Source organism: Astyanax mexicanus, chromosome 5, assembly GCF_023375975.1.
Source record: "Astyanax mexicanus isolate ESR-SI-001 chromosome 5, AstMex3_surface, whole genome shotgun sequence".
NCBI classification, from domain to species: Eukaryota; Metazoa; Chordata; class Actinopteri; order Characiformes; family Acestrorhamphidae; genus Astyanax; species Astyanax mexicanus.
Genome location: NC_064412.1, coordinates 47,764,894 through 47,785,357, shown reverse-complemented (window position 1 = coordinate 47,785,357; position 20,464 = coordinate 47,764,894). Strand labels below are relative to the sequence as shown.

Here is a 20,464-nt window from a genome sequence, read left to right as displayed (position 1 = left end):
AATTAACCCCCTGCCCCCGCTTCCCTATCTCGCTCTGCTCCGTTCTCACTGTCTAAAACTGTAAAAAATTAAAGCAACCTTATTGTATGCAGCAATTTTACATTAAAAAAACAGCTTTAAAAAACACTGGCATGTAACAAAAATCATGGAACCACAGTATCAGGGTTTTTGCGGGTCCTTAAAAAGTCTTAAATTATCTTACATTAAAATCTGGGTTATTAAGGTCCTAAATTATCCTGAATTTACTGTCAATTTGCTTCAATTATTACAGTTTAATGCCAGTGGGAAAGCACAGTGGCCAATTGTTGACATCTAATCCAGGTAAAGAACTAAGGTTAATGGAGAGCTAGCTAATGTGCTAACTTTAACTAGCTAAAGGAAGCTAGCTAACGTTACCAGGGATAAAACTAAGGTTAGGGAAGAGCCAACTAAAATAAGCGGTGAGTTAGCTAACATACATAGCAGCAAACTAGCTAACATACTAACATTAGTTAGCTTAAACGAGCTAGATAAGATTACCAGGAATAGAACTAAGGTTAGCAGAAAGCTAGCTAACATTAGCTGTGCGTTAGCTAACATACTAACATTAGCAGCAAGCTAACTAATGTTTTCAGCGAACCAGCTAACATGCTAACTTTAGCTAGCTTAAACGAGCTAGCTAACGTTACCAGGGATAGAACTAAGGTTAGCAAAGAGCCAACTAACATTAGCTGTACATTAGCTAACATACTAACATTAACAGCCAGCTAACTAATGTTAACAGCAAACTAGCTAAGATACTAACTTTAGCTAGCTTAAACAAGCTAGCTAACGTTAGCAGGGATAGAACTAAGGTTAGCAGAGAGCTAGCTAACATTAGCAGTGAGTTAACATACTAACTTTAGCAGCAAGTTAGTTAGAGTTACCTGCGAGAGAACTAAAAGAATTAAGACAACATTATTGGGTGTTAAATTATATTTATTGGGGTCTTTAAAAAGTCTTAAAAAGCATTTAATTTGACTTTTATAATGGTGCAAGAACCTCGAGTATGTACTGTACAGTAAATTGAAGATAAAGTGTTTCCTTAGGGTATGACTTAGGAACAGCCTCATCTGTATACTTGTATAAGTTGTGAGGTGTTATCTAACTAGGTGTTATCTAACTAGCCAAAATTTGGCTTCCGTTGGTGTGCAGGAGCATCATATAGCAGTCTAGGTACAACAGATTACACTGACAATTTGATTCTGGCACAGAGGCAGAATTCAGCACAACACCTGGACATGTTGTAGTTTATTGACTAAGCACACTAAAGAACTTTGCTACATCTTGTATCCATCACCTTCATAGGCAGAGTTTTTCTGTTCTTGACACTGATTGGTTTTCAAAAAGACCTTTGTCAGATTTTGGCATGTTATTTTTCCACTGAATAGGTATTAAGTATTATTCTACGGAATCCTGACTCCTGTCTACCTACAGTTGTGGTCAAAAGTTTACATACACTTGTAAAAAAACATAATGTTATGGCTGTCTTGAGTTTTCAATAAGTTCTACAACTCTTATTTTTCTGTGATAGAGTGATCGGAACACATACATGTTTGTCACAAAAAACAGTCATAAAATTTGGTTCTTTCATAAATTTATTATGGGTCTGCTGAAAATGTCACCAAATCTGCTGGGTCAAAAATATACATACAGCAACAAAATTTGTCAATTTTGGTAATGTAGCGAGTTGTGTCAATCAAATTAGCTTCATGTCATGGCCTCTTCACTTCTTGTAAGTGATTCTGATTGACTACAGCTGTTGACTTCTCATGAGCCCATTTAAATAGGGCTCATTTGACCCAGTGATTAGACTCAGCTACAAAAGCTACAATGGGAAAGTCAAAGGAACTCAGTGTGGATCTGAAAAAGCGAATTATTGACTTGAACAAGTCAGGGAAGTCACTTGGAGCCATTTCAAAGCAGCTACAGGTCCCAAGAGCAACTGTGCAGACAATTATACGCAAGTATAAAGTGCATGGAACAGTTGTGTCACTGCCACGATCAGGAAGAAAACGCAAGCTATCACATGCTGCCGAGAGGAGATTGGTCAGGATGGTCAAGAGTCAACCAAGAATCACCAAGAAGCAGGTCTGCAAGGATTTGGAAGCTGATGGAACACAGGTGTCAGTCTCCACAGTCAAGCGTGTTTTACATCGCCATGGACTGAGAGGCTGCCGTGCAAGAAAGAAGCCCTTGCTCCAGAAAAGGCACCTTAAGACTCGGCTGAAGTTTGCTGCTGATCACATGGACAAAGATAAAACCTTCTGGAGGAAAGTTCTCTGGTCAGACGAAACAAAAATTGAGCTGTTTGGCCACAACACCCAGCAATATGTTTGGAGGAGAAAAGGTGAGGCCTTTAATCCCAGGAACACCATGCCTACTGTCAAGCATGGTGGTGGTAGTATTATGCTCTGGGGATGTTTTGCTGCCAGTGGAACTGGTTCTTTGCAGAAAGTAAATGGGATAATGAAGAAGGAGGATTACCTCCAAATTCTGCAGGAAAACTTAAAACCATCAGCCCGAAGGTTGGGTCTTGGGCGCAGTTGGGTGTTCCAACAAGACAATGACCCAAAACACACATCAAAAGTGGTAAAGGAATGGCTAAACCAGGCTAGAATTAAGGTTTTAGAATGGCCTTCCCAAAGTCCTGACTTAAACCCCACTGAGAACATGTGGACAGTGCTAAAGAAACGGGTTCATGCAAGAAAACCATCACATTTAGCTGAACTGCACCAATTCTGTCAAGAAGAGTGGTCAAACATTCGACCTGAAGCTTGCCAGGAGCTTGTGGATGGCTACCAAAAGCGCCTAGTTGCCGTGAAAATGGCCAAGGGACATGTAACCAAATACTAATGTTGCTGTATGTATATTTTTGACCCAGCAGATTTGGTGACATTTTCAGCAGACCCATAATAAATTTATGAAAGAACCAAATTTTATGACTGTTTTTTGTGACAAACATGTATGTGTTCCGATCACTCTATCACAGAAAAAAAAGAGTTGTAGAACTTATTGAAAACTCAAGACAGCCATAACATTATGTTTTTTTACAAGTGTATGTAAACTTTTGACCACAACTGTATATCTATATTCTTTTAATTTTAATTTTTATAAATAAGGGTTAATCTACAGTTGCAGTAGATACAGAATCACCAGCATCGCAATCTGTTGTACTCAATACTGCTGCATGATGCTGCTGCACATCGCAGAAGGGAGACGGATTTTGGCACAACACTTTTATCCTACTGTTTAATGGGTGACGATAGCCTGAATTAACTTACTTTAATTAGTAATGGGACCGTGGTTCAGCTGATCCAATTTTGGTCCTTTGGTCTAAACTCTGATTTATAGCACCTTTCACACCTGCTATTTTGGTTTGACCAAGCAGTCGCTAAACTGCGCTGTGAAACTGAAGCTAACCGGTTCTAATGAATGCTACACAATGTAACCATTACATCCACCTCAGTCCAGACGTTCAGGTGTAAAGAAATTAAGCCCAAAAATAATCACACTGGACCAAAACGGCGAGCTTGACGAGCTTTAGTAAAGGCTGAAGCTACACAGCATCTGCCCAAGCACAGTTCCCAGGAGGCCGTTGGATTAAACCGTGTCCCAGTACTTTCTTGCTCTCTCCACTTGACCTGGACTAAACGAGGACAGGAATGCGTCCACTGACAAATAACAAATTCAGTTCATAATTCTCAAAGACAAGGGTGAGAGGCCAATTATCCCTAATAAAGCGGTATAGCATAATTGATAATTAAGTAAATTGCTGTAATTACATAGTGCCTCGCCTCAATTGGCCTCTGTGGTCGTTCACCGTCTCACACTCCGGCACAAGGGGAGAAAACACTCAGAGAACAGAGCGTTTCCACATCGATTTACGCTCAGCGCTAAACTCAGGGTGTGTTAGCATCCTACCTAGAAGCTTTCATACTGGATCATCAGTCAGATCAGACCTTCTGATTTTATTCTCTTTTATTAAACTATTTGTTTTAGCACTCAGTCTGAGAAAATCCTATAAAATAACTGATGTTTATAATATACAATCTTAAATACCAAAGCAGTGCATTTGAACAGCACTCACTGCTTTTACTGCATTCACCCCGTAAAAAAAAATGAAAATGGATTTTGAACAATTTGGCTAATTCTGTGTTTTAACAATTATAGATAATTTCAGTGGTCAGGTTAATTATTGAACACTGAGGGGCAAATTATAATAGGTGCCTAAAATCTGCTAAAATCATGCAGAACCCAATTAATTCATTATTTTAATTAAAATATAATTAGCAAAAATGAAGTTTTCAAATACTGTCACAATTTATTTGCAAAACTTATATAAGAGTAAAATATTATTGATGCGTCTTTGAAACTTTGTATCTTCAAAATAGCAACTTTACTCACTTTGATTCTTAACAGCAAGATAACACCTTACAGCTTATACTTGCAGTAACACTTTATTTCAGTTTATACACTGTTGTCCCATGGCTTTTGACATACCAGCGTATATTACAGTACACTTTACAGTACGTTTAAAAAGTCACCAGTTATTTATTTATTTATTTTTTGGATTGTGATTGGTTAGGGTGCTTATTTCTTAGTGGGCATGGTTGCATAACATAGGTTTATTAACAGCAGTATTAATACAAAGCCTAATGTCAACTAAACAACAATTAATAGATAATAAATATTGGCATCCCCAAACTTACTGAGACTTCATCATGTTTACCACAGGCACTCTGGAGAATATGGAGATGTACCATATGAACCCCCCGTGCTCCTAATGATCCTTCCCCCGTGTCATATCAAAGCTGTCGTGCCATCCTCTAGCCTTGAACTGAAGTGTTGGAAGTTGGCGAGAGTTTGATCTCCATATGCAAACAAGTGCCTCTGCTTCCCGAGACCGTTTCCTGTGTGGATGTTTAAAGCTTCCCATCGTCTCCAGTGTGAGATGAATCGCCCGCCACCCCTCCGCCGTACCTGCGGCTCAGTCCCACGTCTGGCACATTTCCCCTCAGCATGATGAACTCCAGATTGACTTCAATTTGCACGGTTCACCTAGGATAGCTGGGGACAGTAGCAGGTCAGGCCATGAGTCAGAGTGTGAATGAGGGGCTTAAGTCAGGCCAAAAGTTGGGGTTCGAGTGGTGCCGTGAGTCAGGCTAGAAGTCATGACACACGTTGGGCAGCAGTGAGTCCAAACTGAAGGACCCTTGTTATTTAGATGGTTTGGAGTGATTTAAAAGACTGATGTATTCTTCGTGGTCCTCAGTAATTCAAAGTTCACTGTGCATATCCTGGAAAATTGGGCAAGAATGGATGGAAACAAAGATGCTGGTGTAGAAATCGTTTCAAAAGCATTTAATCATTATTGATAAATGGTTTCTGTGTAAAAATGAAAAAACACAAGTTGTGCATCTCAGTGTTATAACATTCATTCATGTTGTCACCACAAAGCCTTCTTACACTGTTTTATATGTGTGACCAACAGGCTCTTTAGAATAACTCCTCATACCACAGTCCTACCAAGAACCCGCCCTACCTAGACTAGCAGTGTGTTGGACCATGAGTCAGTTAGCAGAGGCTAATCAGGCTGTAAGTTGGGCAGCGGTGTGTTGGGCTATGAATCGGGAATCAGTGTGTTGAGCTACAAGTTGTGCAGCAGTGAGTTGGGCTACGAGTCGTGTAGTATTGTGTTGGGCTATGAATCAAGCAGCAGTGTGTTGGGTTGCAAGTCGGGCAGCAGTGAGTTGGCCATGAGTTGGACAGTAATGAGTCAAGTTGCGAGTTGGGCAGCAGTGAATCGGGCTGTGAGTTGGGCAGCCGTGTGTTGAGCTACGAGTCAGGCATCAGTGTGTTGGGCTACGAGTCAGGCAGCATTGTGTTGGGCTATGAATTGGGCATCAGTGTCGGGCAGCAGTGTGTTGGGCCACGAGTCGGGCAGCAGTGTGTTGGGCTACGAGTCGGGCAGCGGTGTGTTGGGCTACGAGTCGGGCAGCGGCAGCTATGAGGCTATGAGTCAGACCGCAGGTTGGGCCACAGCGTTTGTAATTTTGGCCGATATTCTTTATGGTAGAAGGGAAGTGAGGGGTTTCTGTGCGGGAGGTCACACATAAGTCCTGTTGCTTAGGAGCCGGAGAAAGACGCTGAAAGGATGCTTGCCGGGCCGGCTTTTGCCGTTTCACAATCATTTGTGAGCGATTCCAGCTGGCCGGGTTGCCATACTGCGCTATACAGAATAGAACAAAAGCTATTAATGCAAGAGCAGTGAAAACAGCTTCTGAGTGGGATAAATTGTTCTGGTGTTCTGTGCGCCCAGGAAACGCTGTGTGCCGGCCATCAGCAGTGTTTTCACATTTCTATTGACGTTGAGAGGCACCATGTCTATAGGCACCGGTGATGTAAACTGGTGGGAAAAAAAGAACAGTGGATAATAGCTTGTTCCTACTTGTTGCTTAAACAAACAAGAACCTATTGGCACCATGCCTAATGCCAGACACGGGCTCTAAAGCAGTATAAAACGGAAAAAAGGAACTGAACTGTGGCGCACTAGCCAGGTTTATATTCAGATTTTTCTATCAAACGTTCTGCACAGTTACAACATTTTTTTTTTAGAGTAAAGTGAAATAAGTTGTGCTTCACCCACTACACTTATGCATAAGCCAGGCAGGGAGAGCAGTGTCCCACCTAATGAGGGCTAAAATCTCTGTCTTACCCCCAGACAATGTCTACCAAACATCTGGGAGTGCAAACACAGTACTGGTAGAGCAGTACAGAATGTTTCAGACCAGCTCTAGGATTTATAGGACCCTCTAATGCCCTCTAATGCCCTTTAATGTTGTAAGATACTACAGGGAAGTGTAAGGAGTATTTTGTACTACATTTGAGTATTGGTTACTGTATAGGGTAGTGTAGGGTAATATGGTTTAGTAAAGGAGAATATAGGATAGTATAGAATTGGATAGGCTAATATATGGTAGTATAAGGAGTGCAGTGTAGTACAGAATAGTATAGAGCAGTGGTCACTAATAGGTGGACCGCGGTCCGGAACCGGACTCAGATGTTGTCCAATCCAGACCCAAACCGATAAACTACTGAGAAGGATTTAATTCTGACCGTGTTAATTTAAAGCGGCGGAACTTTTATTGTCTTTATGGTTTACGCGCTTTACAGCGCAGTATGTTACAGTAATAATATTAAATAAAATAAAACTACTGTTTTTTTTTTAAGCTGATATTTTGGTCAGCAAACATTTCTCCATATATTGTACGATTTATCATTCATGTAATTATTATTATGACAGGCTGGCCTAAATCTAATATAAATAAAATCAAATAGAATAAATATAGCATTTTGAAACAAACTGAACATACAGAATCACATTATTAGACTCGATATGTTAAATATCCATTTATTTTATGATCGGTTGATAATGTTATTATTGCGAAAGGCCTATTTAAAACAACAAATAAAGTTGAAATATACTAGTATGTGTAATTTGTTTTGTCATTCAGTTGTTGATAAAACACTGACAGAACTACTATAGGCTTCTTTAGTAAACAGAATAAAACACTGAATTATAACACAAGTTAACATTGGTGACGGTCCGGACCAAACTGAATTCTAATTATATACCCCTGGTATAGGGTGAATGAAGGATAATATATAGGGAGTTCAGGTTGATATAGAATAGTATAGGATAGTAGTGTAGGGTGATGGAAACACGTTTGGTGTATGTGACAAGCGACAGGACAACAGAGCTTTAAGTGACTATTTACATTGGCATTCTACACTGACTGACCCAACAATTTCTTCAGATCAAACATAGACAGGGGTCCAAGATCCCCAGCCTCTACTCTGAACTTGAACTTTATACCCTACCACTTTGGATCCTACCACATTTAGTTTCTGTTCTTAAAAGTTCTCAAAGCTGATAATTCTTAATTTCCTTTTATAAGTTTTATATGATGCATCTTTGCAGAAATACTTGGATACTTCAAAGAAAATGATTCATGAAAAGAACAGTAACAGATATTCATGATGACTCTGGGGTAGGTTTAGATTAGCCAGCATGCTAACAGTCCATGCCAATTCATGCTCATACGCAATGTGGCGAGTGGCATCAGAACTCAGGAGGCACATTAGACAAACTCGGGGTGAAGTCTGCCAGTGTCACTTGCTAGTGTGCACTCAATTCATGGTTGTGTGTGCAGTGTGTCCCAATACTTTTGTTCATTTTTAGCGTGTTTGCACTTTATTTTCAGTCTGACAGATTGAAGAAGCATTTCTATGTGTTCAGGATTGCGTGTGCATTCCTCAGGAGTGAACATCACTGATTTAGCATACGTGTTGTTCACGTCCCGTCAAGTATTATAGTGTTATCCTGAGAGTGAGGGACGGAGTGTGTGTGTGTGTGTGTGTGTGTGTGTGTGTGAGTAAGTATTGTGTTGTTTGGTGCTTTGTTCCGCGTGTCTTGGGTGTTGTTTACTTGTCACTGGAGTGCTCAGATCAGGCCGTCCGGTTGGCGCTGTCCTGACACATGCCCTGCCGTGTGGTGAGGTGACGACAGCGCTGGAGCTGACAAATTGTCACAGGCCGTTACGTTGGCGTCCACGCCTAGCGCTCTACCGGCCCAGCGAGCAGATCATCTCCAGCACAGCCAGACAGATCAGTGTCCTACCCTGTCAGGTTGACTCGTTTTTTCTTGGTTGGTGGGGGTCTCCTCTCCGTCTGCACGTGGGTTATCTAGCACAACTTACCTTAAACTAGATGGAAGTGTTGAGATCCTGCTGTATGTCACACACAGTAATCTAGGTCTGATCATCAGTTGAGTTTTCACAGTTGTTTCTCTTCCTCCTCCTTTTATTTGGGCATTTACTGGCACTTTTTGGGCATCCTTCATAATTTTCATGATTTTATTTTATAAATCATTGATTGTCCGGATCAGCAATTTCAGTTAAATATATCATACAGAAGACGAACACAGTGATGTTTGAAAAGTGAAATGAAGTTTATAGGATTTACAGGAAGTGTGCAATAATTCTTTAAACTAAATGAGGCAGGTTTATAAATTTAAGGACTCCAACAAAAAAATTACATCAATATTTAATAGATCCTCCTTTTGCAGGAATAACAGCCTCTTAAAGCTTCCTATAGCTTCCAATGAGAGTCTGGCTTCTGGTTGAAGGTATTTTGGATCATTGGATCATTTACAAAACATCTCCAGTTTAGTCAGGTTTGATGGTTTTTGAGCATAAACAGCCCCCTTTAAATCACACCACAGATTTTTAATAATATTCAGGTCTGAGGACTGAGATGATCATTCCAGAACGCTGTACTTGTTCCTCTGCATGAACGCTTTAGTGCTTTAGTAGATTTTGAGCAGAGTTTAGTGTTTAGGGTCATTGTCTTGTTTAAGTATCCAGCCCCGGCACTTTAACTTCAACTTTCTCACTGATTCTTCAACATTGTTCTCAAGAATCTTCTATTTCTTTAAAATAAAGACTTAGAATAAATCTTAAGAGAAAATCGAATGAATTAGTGGCATTGCTTTTAAACATGCTTTTTAAATGTCATGAGATTTTTAACCATCTTCAGCTTTAAAAAAAAGTAAAAAAATAAATAAATTAAAGCTGCCTGAGCTTTACCAGTACATATTTTCAATAGTTAAATACATGTGTCATTAGACTCAGAGATTAATTTGGAAGAGTAACAAGCAAATGGCACCAATTCAATGGAATGGCCCTACTACTTCTACTGGTAAAAAAACAGTACTTTTACTACTTCTACTTCTGCTACTTTTGTTACAGTTACTTTGTTACTTTTGTTACTACTGATATCACCTGCTGTTACTCCAGCTAGTACTGGTACTGCTGCTACTATTGCTACTTATACTGTTTTAGCAGTGTTTATGTTTAAGGTCATTGTCTTGTTGAAGTATCCAGCCCCGGCTCAACTTCAACTTTATCACTGATTCTGCTAAAAAAATCTGCTGAAAAATCTGCTAATATTGACTGAAACTGTGCCCAGACTTTTTCATACCTCTGTATGTAAATTACCTCTGTTTTTATTGGCCCTGCATTATGCCACATTCAGAAAGCTGTCTGATGAGTAGGTGGAGCTAAATACTGCCGTTACTACTACTACTACTACTACTGTATGATGCTATAATTTCCAGTATAACACAAAATGATCATCAGTGGAGCTTTTGCTGTTCTTCCTCCTCTTTCTCAGGCATTAATTGGCAGCTGAAGTGTGCACTTAGCATCTAATTATCCCTACGCTGTGCGTGTGTGAGGAATTTACGGGGTGTTAAGCTCTTAAAGAAGCCATTGTTCTCGTATTTCTGTTTTCTTTTTTTTCGCCCCCTGAGGCTCACTTTTGACACGTGTGTATCAGAAGCAGTCCTGATTCATGTTTACATGCTTCTTAATAATCTGAGTTTATTGCATAGAATTATACGCATACTGTTTGTTCCTTGAAGTTTTCCTGTTTTTATTGGCTGCCCTACACTGTTCCCTTATAACTACTTATTATTCTACTACTATTACTACTACTGCTGCTATTAAAAACACTATTGCTGCCATTACAACTACTAGTTTTACTAATGTTTCTGCTACTGATACAGTGTTACTAAAATGATTGCTACTAATACTATTACTACTACTACAACTACAACAGTAAAAACACTTCTATGTCTACTCTTTATTACAAATGTTATTACTGCTACTCGCCTTCGGCTCGTGCCTATGACCGAATCACAGCCGTGATGTTATTGTGATAACACACTCCCTCTTGTGTTCAATTGCTTTTATACAAAAGTGTTTTTTTTTTCCAAATGAATAAAGAAAATAAATCAAAGAACTTTAAGAAATTAAGAATGAACATGCTTTAATATGGACTGTGCCTTCCGCCAAAAAGTAGTTCCACAACAACTGTAACAGAACTGAAACTTCAACTGAAACTACAAAACAGTGTATGGTTCATACAGACTAACACCACGAAAGTTAGCTTGAAAGTAGAGCTGGGCGATTAATCGATTTTATCGATTAATTCGAATTTACAGTTAAGGACAAAAAAATCGATTTTTTTCTCCTCCCTCCCTCCCTCGTGCGCGCTCGCTCGCTCCCTTTCTCCCTCCCATACTTAATAAGGGTGTGTTTATTTATTTATTTATTTATTTAAGTTTGAGGGTACATTGTGTCAGTACCTAAACTATGTTGGAGAAAGCTTTCTAAAAGTTACTGGATGTTCTCACTGTTTACAAGTTTTTTTTGCTTGTTTCTGGTTGCACTTTAATCAAAATGGAAACATTGTAAGTGAAAACAAATTAAATAAGAACTAGTTTTTAACCATTTCATCTTTAGTTAGATTTTTAGTAGGGGAAAAAATCGATTTGAATCGAAAATCGGATTTTTTGGGGAGCATATCACCCAGCTCTACTCTAGTGAAGATGGTAACGTAAGGAGCGTGAAATAACGTTAATACTCTCCTCTCCTGCTCTGTGGAGTCGTCTTCAGGTAAAAGCTGCGCATTTTTGAGCGTTTCTGCTTGTTTTGCTGGGTTGGGTTGGTTTTAGCTAGTCGGCTGGACTGTGGTTAGGTTAGCGTAGCTTGCTTTAGCTTAGCATTAACTTAGCTTAGCCTAGCCTGGCTGTTTAGCGTTCTGGCTGTCGGACGGCATTAGCAGAGCGATTTTCTTTCCCTTTTTTCCACAAAAGACGAGCCAGCGCTGCGGGCTGAGGGTGCCGTTGATGAATCAAAGCTGTACAGTATATATACGCCATTACTCTGCAACGCGTCGGCGGAGTGATACAAGTTTAGTGTGAGAAGACCGTTATGTTATCACATATATCAGCACGGCTAGAACACTTCTCAACCAATCAGATTGTGAGGTCGGAACTAACTGTTGTATAAAACTAAACGACTTCTATTATTATTAGCGCTATTAATACTGTTTCTACTCCTGTAGGAAATGTTACTACTACTACTGCAACTATTACCACTTTTACTACATTCACTGCTTCTGCTATTGTTACAGTAATTACTACTATTTCTTCTGCTGCTACGACTAGTCCTGACATATTTCACTGAATTTGTGCCATTTCTTTCCCCAGGAAGTTTCATGTATAAATGTGCACATAAAATAACTTTAAAATACATTTTATTACTAAGCATAGTGTCTTGTACATTGACCTAATTGCAAAAGTAAAAATATATCATTAAAAAATAATAAAAAAACGACTTAAAACACTGAACAATAGCATTTGTTACCTGTCCCCACTCTCTATACTATAAACTATATCATAAAATATAATTATTAAAATCCTTCAGAAATGTTATATTTTTCTGCATTGTTGTGTGACTCCAAATCCCATATATATTTTTTAATTTTTTTTTTTTTCTTAATTAATCCATAATATTTAAATTAAGTTACAAATTTTAGTTGTGTCCCTGGGTTTCACTTAGTCCTGTTACTGTAACACACTATCCCATCAGAAACATCTGGAACATTGTTTAAGTCACATCTACAACAGGAAGTGACATCAGTTGGTTCTTCTGGACACCATGGGAAGACCAAAATGAAGTCCCCTCATTTGTTTTTCTTTGTATTTGATCTTATTATAACTATGACTGAGGTCAATCTCAACACTTATTTCTGCTACCTAAATACATTTTTAGATATTAATTGTTTATATTAAAAATCCAAATTCTAGGAAAATCACTAGAATGTGCTGAGTGTCCTCATGCTATTAGCATAGCCGCCATTTAGCTGTTTTTCATGTTTTCATTATATGATAAAAACTCCTTCCTGTCATTACATAAAAAGTAACAGGAATGAGTTCCAGTAACAGCAATAAGTAACAGTAACCGATTTCTTGTCATAAATATAAATTATTTGAACTGACAGTCAACTATTTCTTTAAAATAAAGACTTGCTTAAGAGAAAATCAAATTAATTAGTGGACTTGCTTTAAACATGCTTTTAAAATGTCATGAGATTTTTAACCATCATCAGCTTTAAAAAAAAGAAAAAAAAAAAGTAAAGCTGCGTGAGAATTACCAGTACATCTTTTGCATTGTTGAATACATGTGTTATTAGATTCAGCATAAAAAAAAAAAAAAGTTTAATTTGGAAGAGTTATTTTGCTACTTCTGCTGCTGCTAGTATTGGCACTGCTACTATTATTGCTACATATATTGTTTTATTAATATTAATATTACACTTTTTTCATTTTGTTTAACTTAATTTTTTTGTCGAATTATTTTTTTAAGTAAATTGCTAGAATAACGTTTTCACACAGGTTTAGTGTAATTTAAGAGTGTAGCTACACTGACTGGTTCACTTCTATCTGTCTGGAATTTACTAAACCACATGTTACGCTGGTCTGAGCACTGAGTCAGGAAACCCCCCCATACACAGGTGCTGTACTAAACCCACCAGAGGGACGGGCACTCATAACCCTCATACCAAACGAGTGGCACTGAACATGCCCCCTTCAGTCTCAAATAAAAAAAGAGAGAGAGAGAGAGGGCTGAAGGGAGGCATAGATAGAAGTAAAGGAATACAAAGAGAGAAAGTGATGAATGAGAGTGAAAGGAAGAGTGAGAATGATAGAGAGAGAGAGAGAGAGAGAGAGAGAGAGAGAGAAAGGAAGACAGAGATAGACAGTGAGAGAGATAGTGAGTGAGAGAGAGATATTGAGTGAGAGAGAGAGAGAGTGAGCGAGAGAGGGATGAAGGGAGCTGGAGCAGATATTAAAAGATGATTGTGCGTGGGCTGTCTTGGCTCCCCTCCGGAGGGAAAACGTAAAGCCGGCATCAATCAGCAAGAGGATAAAACAGCAGCCAAACAGTGCAGCAAAGAAAAAAAAAAATCATAATAAATAAAAAAAAGCCTCTTCCACAATAAAGAACGCAACAGCAAAAAAAGAAAAGAAAGAAAAAAGAGCGAGTGAGAGAGAAATCTAACGCGGTGTAGAACACTTTATCACAGTGCGGATGGTGAAATAACAGCTGTTTGTGACCTCACCCAGCTCCCACTCTCTTCTTTCGTCTTTTCTTTCGTCTTTTCTTAAGTGTTACTTATTTGTGCGAGGCCTTGTTTTTAAGTTTGCATTGCTTTGTAGCGATCTCAAACGAATTTCGCTTCTTCTCACGACTCGTGACGCCTCTGGCTGCTTCAGACGCTTTCCCGACAAAAACATTACATGAGAATGGGTTTGTAATTTGTGAGTCGAGCGAGCCGAGCGAGCCGTGTTTACAGTTGTATCCACCATCATGATCATAATCTTCTCTTTTTCATGAGATTCATTAATCACCTCACATCTGATCTCTGTCTTCAGTCATAATTTCTGACATCTGCCATTAAAGCCGAATTATACTTCTGCGTCTAGTCAGCGGAGATTCTGCAGTGTAGGCTAAGCAAGTGTCATTCCTGAGAAACCATTGATGTGTGTGCATGAGCATTATCCTGCTGAAAGATGAGTTTTTAAAGTGGCAGTCCGTATTATTTTGTTTCTAAACTGAATGCAGAAGCATTTCGGAGTGGAGAAGGGATCAAATATTAATGGTTTCATGGTATCAGTGTGCCGGAACAACCATCCCTGCTAAGCCGAATATATTCATTCTAAAACTGTAGTGTCAGGTCTTTACGTTTTTACGTCACATGTACAGCCTCTAAAAGAAAATCCGGCTCAGTTTTACTGAACACGAGCAGCAGGTGAAACAATGGAGACTTCAGAAGAGGAAACTAAGTAGCTCATTCACCCATAGTAACACCAAATAAATGTGAAGCAAGCTCTGAGGCCAAAAAGGAATGTGATAGAGTCCATTTTATTTCAGATTTTTCCCCATTTTCTCCCAATTTGGTAATCCAATTGTCCCACCCCTTTTGTGCCTCCCCATCACCGGTGGTACCTGCGACCTTTGGAGGATGCGGACGAGCACATGCCTCCTCCGACACGGTGAAGTCAGTCACCCCTTTGACTGACTTCACCGCTGCTGCTGCTGATGAATCATTGCCTGAGTAGCTAGCGTGCTCGCAGGAAAGCACAGCGGCTAGGTTCTGATACATCTGCTCACAGACGCCTCGTGCCACCCATCGCCACCTTTAAGTGTGATGGGGAGAGAGCACCATCTACCCACCTGGAGGGAGCAGGGCCATTTTTACTCCCCTAAGCGCCGGCAGCTGATGGCAAAGCTGCACGAGCTGGGGTTCGAACCTGCGACCTCCTGCTCACAGTGGCAGCGCATTAGACCGCTGGAACGCTCGGCACCCTGGATTTGCGTTTTTTTAACAGTGGAGAGAGCTCTGTGACCCCTAAGGGCCCTCTCTCTCTCTCTCTGACTGAACACAACCTGTAATCTCATTCCTCCGCTCTGAAAGGAGACCGCATCACACCCGCCCACTTTAAAATGATTCTTCCGCATGCTCGGTGCAATTACCCATTCTCACCAGAGAGGAGCTAAATCCCTGTGTCAAGTCAGTGCAGGCTATGGTGGCTGGCTGTTGGACAGCCTAGATAGCAGACAATTTATCAAAACTACAATTCAGTGATGATTCAGTGTCCCCTCTCTAAGTCTTTCAACTGGGCAGTATTTGAGTATTTGAGTGTGTAGCAGGGGCGTATTTAGCATTACATTTACATTTACACCATTTAACTGACACTCTTATAAAGAGCGACTTACCAGGTTATTCATATTACAGAGGTGGACCAATGTAGTCTTAGGAGTCTTTCCCAAGGACTCTTATTGGTGTAGCACAGTATACTCACCCAGATGAGTGAATTGAAACCCAGTCTTCCACATAACATGGTAGCTCAAAAGCAGGCAGTGGTGTTATCCGCTGCGCTACAACAATCACACCAGCCAGTGATCTCTCACCAAGAGGTACACTACACAAAAGTAGCCTCTGGGAGCCTCTTTATAGAACACTGATTGGTACAGGCATCTGTTAGCTGATGTATCAGAGCTGGGGATCTGGTGATTTCCTCCGAATGAGCTGTAAGCTGTTTGGTGATGCTACATTGATTGGCCGCAGTTGTAAAAAGAGGCAGAGTCTGACTTTGCATGTATCAGATATAGTGTTGGGGGGATTACAGATAATAGGGAATTCCTAGTAAGTTATTTCCAAGTCATCCATCTCAAGTCAAAGTTGAATGGAGTTCAGGTTTTTATCAGTGCTAATAAAAGACTATGGTCGAGTCATGTGACTCGAGTCCCCCACCACTGTAGGGATGGTTCACACACAATTCATTAAGTTCCAAAATACAATCAGCCCCCAGACACCATGCGTAACCACTCCATCAGTGCCGAATTTATCAGCGAGGTTCATCTGGGGATTCGTATGTGGGATAGTACAACGTCTGGCACAACCTGAATGGAACGGGTACACTGTGTAATTGGCGGAGACTTCGGCACGTTGGACGTCAACTGAGGAGATTTATTTCACTCCTAACAGCATAATTATATCAGACGCGTTTTGCCCGGTGCGCTGCATTTTGCGTTTCAGGGAATTTGTTAGGAGGATATCCGACATTGAGGATCATGAGGCTCTGGTTAAGGCTGGCAGGGCGGGCAGGATGGCGGACAGGGGCTGACCTACTACTGCCCTGTGCTCTTAAGTACAGGCCCCAATTAGCTTAGCCACACATGTGCTCCTCGTTATTCAGTTAGCTAGCTGTGCTGGCAGCACACCCCGTCCCCTCAAACACACTCACATCTTCAGTACCCAACACTGATACCTGATCCCCAGCTGCCTCCGCCACAGCCATTTACCACCTAACCCAACACCTCTGTTATAAACCAGCGCCAGTGAGGGGAGCACATTTCAGTATCCACGCTCACTGTGTCTCAACCATGAAAATCTTTGTAGTGCTTACTATAAATGTGTGCATCTGTGTTTTTGGTGGGATGTCCTTAAATTTACACATTCTATTACAAGCTTTTTTATGTCTTTCATTTGATTTTCACTTAAAATAAAATGAAAAGAAAAAAGAAGAATCGGAGAGAAAGAAGGAGTAAAGTGTAAATCAGTTTTCTGGTTTAAGTATAATAGTAAGCTCTATTTATATAACACCATCATGCTCTATAAATGCAAAAAATTTGAGCAATAGCAGAATAACCGAACATTATTAAAATACCTTAAATGCTAATGTACATATAAAATATATATAATGTATGTAATATTAAAGTAAAAACAGTATAATCTCTTTTTTTTTACACATTTTTACACACATCTCTATTAGAAACACCATGATTCTTCCTAAATTTGGACCTAGAATTCAGCACTGGATTCTGGATTCATGGTCCACATAGTCGTGACAAATAATAATTAGTATCATGTTTATTTTGAGAGTTTGTATTAGAACAATCTCAAATTCTATATTGTGTAGAATATTTGTATATATGTGGCATTTATTTTTTGTTGTATTATTCTTTCCCACGCTCTCTCTATCACTCTATATATGCAGTATATTTTTGGTCTTCCTTTCTTGGGTGGTCCTGATGAGAGCCAGTTTCATCATATGTTTTTGATGGTCTTTGCGGCTGCACTTTTGGATACTTTAAAAGTTCTTGAATTTTTTTTTATTGGCTGAGCTTCATTTTTTAAAGTAATTTGTTTCCTTGCCTTGTGTGTCTGTGTGTGTGTGTGTGTGTGTGTGTGTGTGAGAGAGTTAATTTCGTTGACAAATAATTTGTGTCATAGTTTTACAGTCAACAACCATTTTTCAAGACGAAAATGAGACGACAACTAAATTAAAACAGCATAAAATAATAACATTTTCATCACAGAATAAAAACGAGACAAAAATGTTTGGCAGGGAGGACATCCAATCAGAACTGATTTAGTTTTTTGAAAGGTAGGGAAATGTTTGTGAAAGATTTGGAAGAGATCCAATCACTACTGCTTTAGTCAAAATTTGTTGTCAAAATTAACACTGGTGTGTCTTATTGGTGTGTAATATTGGTATGTGTGTGTGTGTGTGTGTGTGTGTGTAGTGATTCTGTATGATGTGAATGTTAATCTTTATCACTCTGCTGGGTCTCAGGTTGGCGTGGGTTGAGCTCATTGGTGGTGGTGATCAGTGTTTTCAGCAGTAGTGTGTGAGAGATTCGTGGTCCTCAGCGCTGAGATTAGCTGCTAATTCAGGCATGGGTTAGATTATAGCGCGGAGCGGCTCCGGACTACAGCGCTGACCACGGATCAGATTACAAAACGGGAACACGAATCAGATTACAGCTTCACCAGCGTTCTGACCTGGAGCACTGGCACTGCCTGCCAGACTCCACACTGTGTAACGTGACAGTTTCCAATACTTACAGTGAATAAACATATTTGAACCCAATTTTAGCGGTCTTTAATATGAGCCATCACCAAACACCACTTAGCTTGATTTAGGGTATATTGTTGTGTCTTTGCTATTGTAAAAGCGTGAAAAGTATGCCTCGCACTGCTCGAAAAGCGCAAAATGCTTGTACTAACTTAATTAATCATAGGTGTGTTTAGGGCTTGGTGTGCAATAAACCAATCAGCGTGTCACTTTTCATTCACTTTACTTTATTTACCGCATTGTGCAATGAACATCTGACAGTTGACGTCTGTCTAGGTTGTATTCATTCAGATGCGCACCTGTGTTTTCCATTGCCAAGATAGCAATACACCAGAAATTCTGAAGTCTGAACACACCTCGTTTCGAGATCACTACGACCCTTGGCGTAGATATGTTTACAAGCATTGTTGCTTTTTAAACAATACAGGTCGAAGATAGAGAAAAAATAGACAGTTTTTAGGGTGGGTGTAAGATCCTAGAGGAATATTAACCTTATTAACTTCAAATAAGATGCTCTGAGACAAGATGCTTGGTCCAGGACGAGAGATTGGGTGTACCAAATAAGTATGCTAGTCTAGCTCCGCCTCTGGACTTTACTCTGAAGACTCTTATTGCAAATTTGAAAACATGGTGAACATTTTTGGCTTCGTTTCTTCTTATTATTATCACTATAAAGTGTTTACTCTTTATTTTTCCTTTGCTGCAGAACCATGTGGAGTGGCCAGAACGACGGAGACCAGCATGGTCATGTGACCGCAAGAATGGAGACCAGTTTGCCGATGGGCACCCCCAGTATCTCCATCTCCCAGCAGCAGGCCCCAAAGAAGTTCGCTCCTGTGGTTGCTCCTAAACCCAAGTTCAACCCGTACAAATCGCCGGAGGGAGGACTCGAGGGTGCAGGTAAGACCACGGTTTGGGACCTGTACAATGTTTTTGCATAAACTAAAGAAAATGTGATACCTGTGAAGTCATATGCAAAAGTTTGAGCACCCCCTGGTTAAAGTGTTGTGGTTTTGTTTTGTTGTTAGTCAGTGAAACGAAGTACATCATCTACATAAAACATCCTTTCATTAACCTGTTTGTGCAGAAACACCCCCAGCACAGTTCTGGCTGTGTAAAGTAGAATGAAAATGAGCACACACTTGATATTGTGTAAAGAGCTTAATACACAATTGCTTTTTATTGGTGTAATTTAACCCCTTATGCTTCTCAGAATGTATTACACTTCTGTTTAGGTGACACCATGGCATCACAGTGTATTTCACACAGTTCCAGGAGCATGGAGTTGAGGGTTCAGCCCCCACATTCTGTAGGACACTGTCTGTAGACACCATGTGGTTGTACATAACAAAAAAATTATGTTATCTTCTTCTATTGTATTACTAGACTTATTAATTCTTTCAATTATTCATTAATTTATTGATAAGTCCATTATTATTGAATTTCTCTTAAAAGGTTTTTACTTATTTTGAATATGCTAGTTGTTCTGTGCATTGTTTCATATTATTTCAGGCCGTATTATTTCTGAGTAGAGAAGGGATAAAATATTGTGTTTAATGGTACCAGTATGCTGGAACAACCATCCTTGCTAAGCCTAATATATTCATTCTAAAAACTGGGGTGTCAGGTTGCTTTTCGCGGGAGTTCTTATGGCCATGTCACATGTTTTTATGCACTTACGTCACACGTACAGCCTCTAAAAGAGGATCTGGCTCAGTTTTACTGAACGCGAGCGACTGGTGGAGCAATGGAGACTTCAGAAGGGGAAACTACTTAGAGCTCAGTAGCTCATTCACTCATAGTAAAACCAAAAGTGAAGTTTCTAAATGAGTGTGCTCTGCCTCCAATAATCTGGAATCGGATTTATCCACTCTGAAAGGAGACCGCATCACACCCGCCCAGTTTAAAACGGTTCTTCCGCATGTTCAGTACAATTACCCAATTTTACTAGAGAGGGCCCTAAATCCCAAATCCCAAAACTTACCGACATCAGCTTTTTTTATTGTATTTTTTTCTGTTTTTTAAAAAAACAAGAATTTTATTATACTGACAACACAACATTTCTAAATTTTTTTCTTATTGATTTGCATTAATGTCGCCTATTCTTAG

General features: G+C 39.7%; 1 protein-coding gene across 3 annotated transcripts in view; it reads left to right on the top strand.

The window, feature by feature from the left end:
• The window catches only part of lpp (LIM domain containing preferred translocation partner in lipoma), a 351,252-nt gene that overhangs the window by 90,547 nt on the left and 240,241 nt on the right, over positions 1–20,464 (top strand). For all 3 annotated transcript variants that reach the window (XM_022675482.2, XM_022675484.2, XM_022675483.2), the window contains one exon: positions 19,062–19,255. In XM_022675482.2, the coding sequence (XP_022531203.2) occupies positions 19,066–19,255 (190 nt within the window). In that variant the 5' untranslated portion in view covers positions 19,062–19,065. The remainder of the gene's footprint in view (positions 1–19,061; positions 19,256–20,464) is intronic.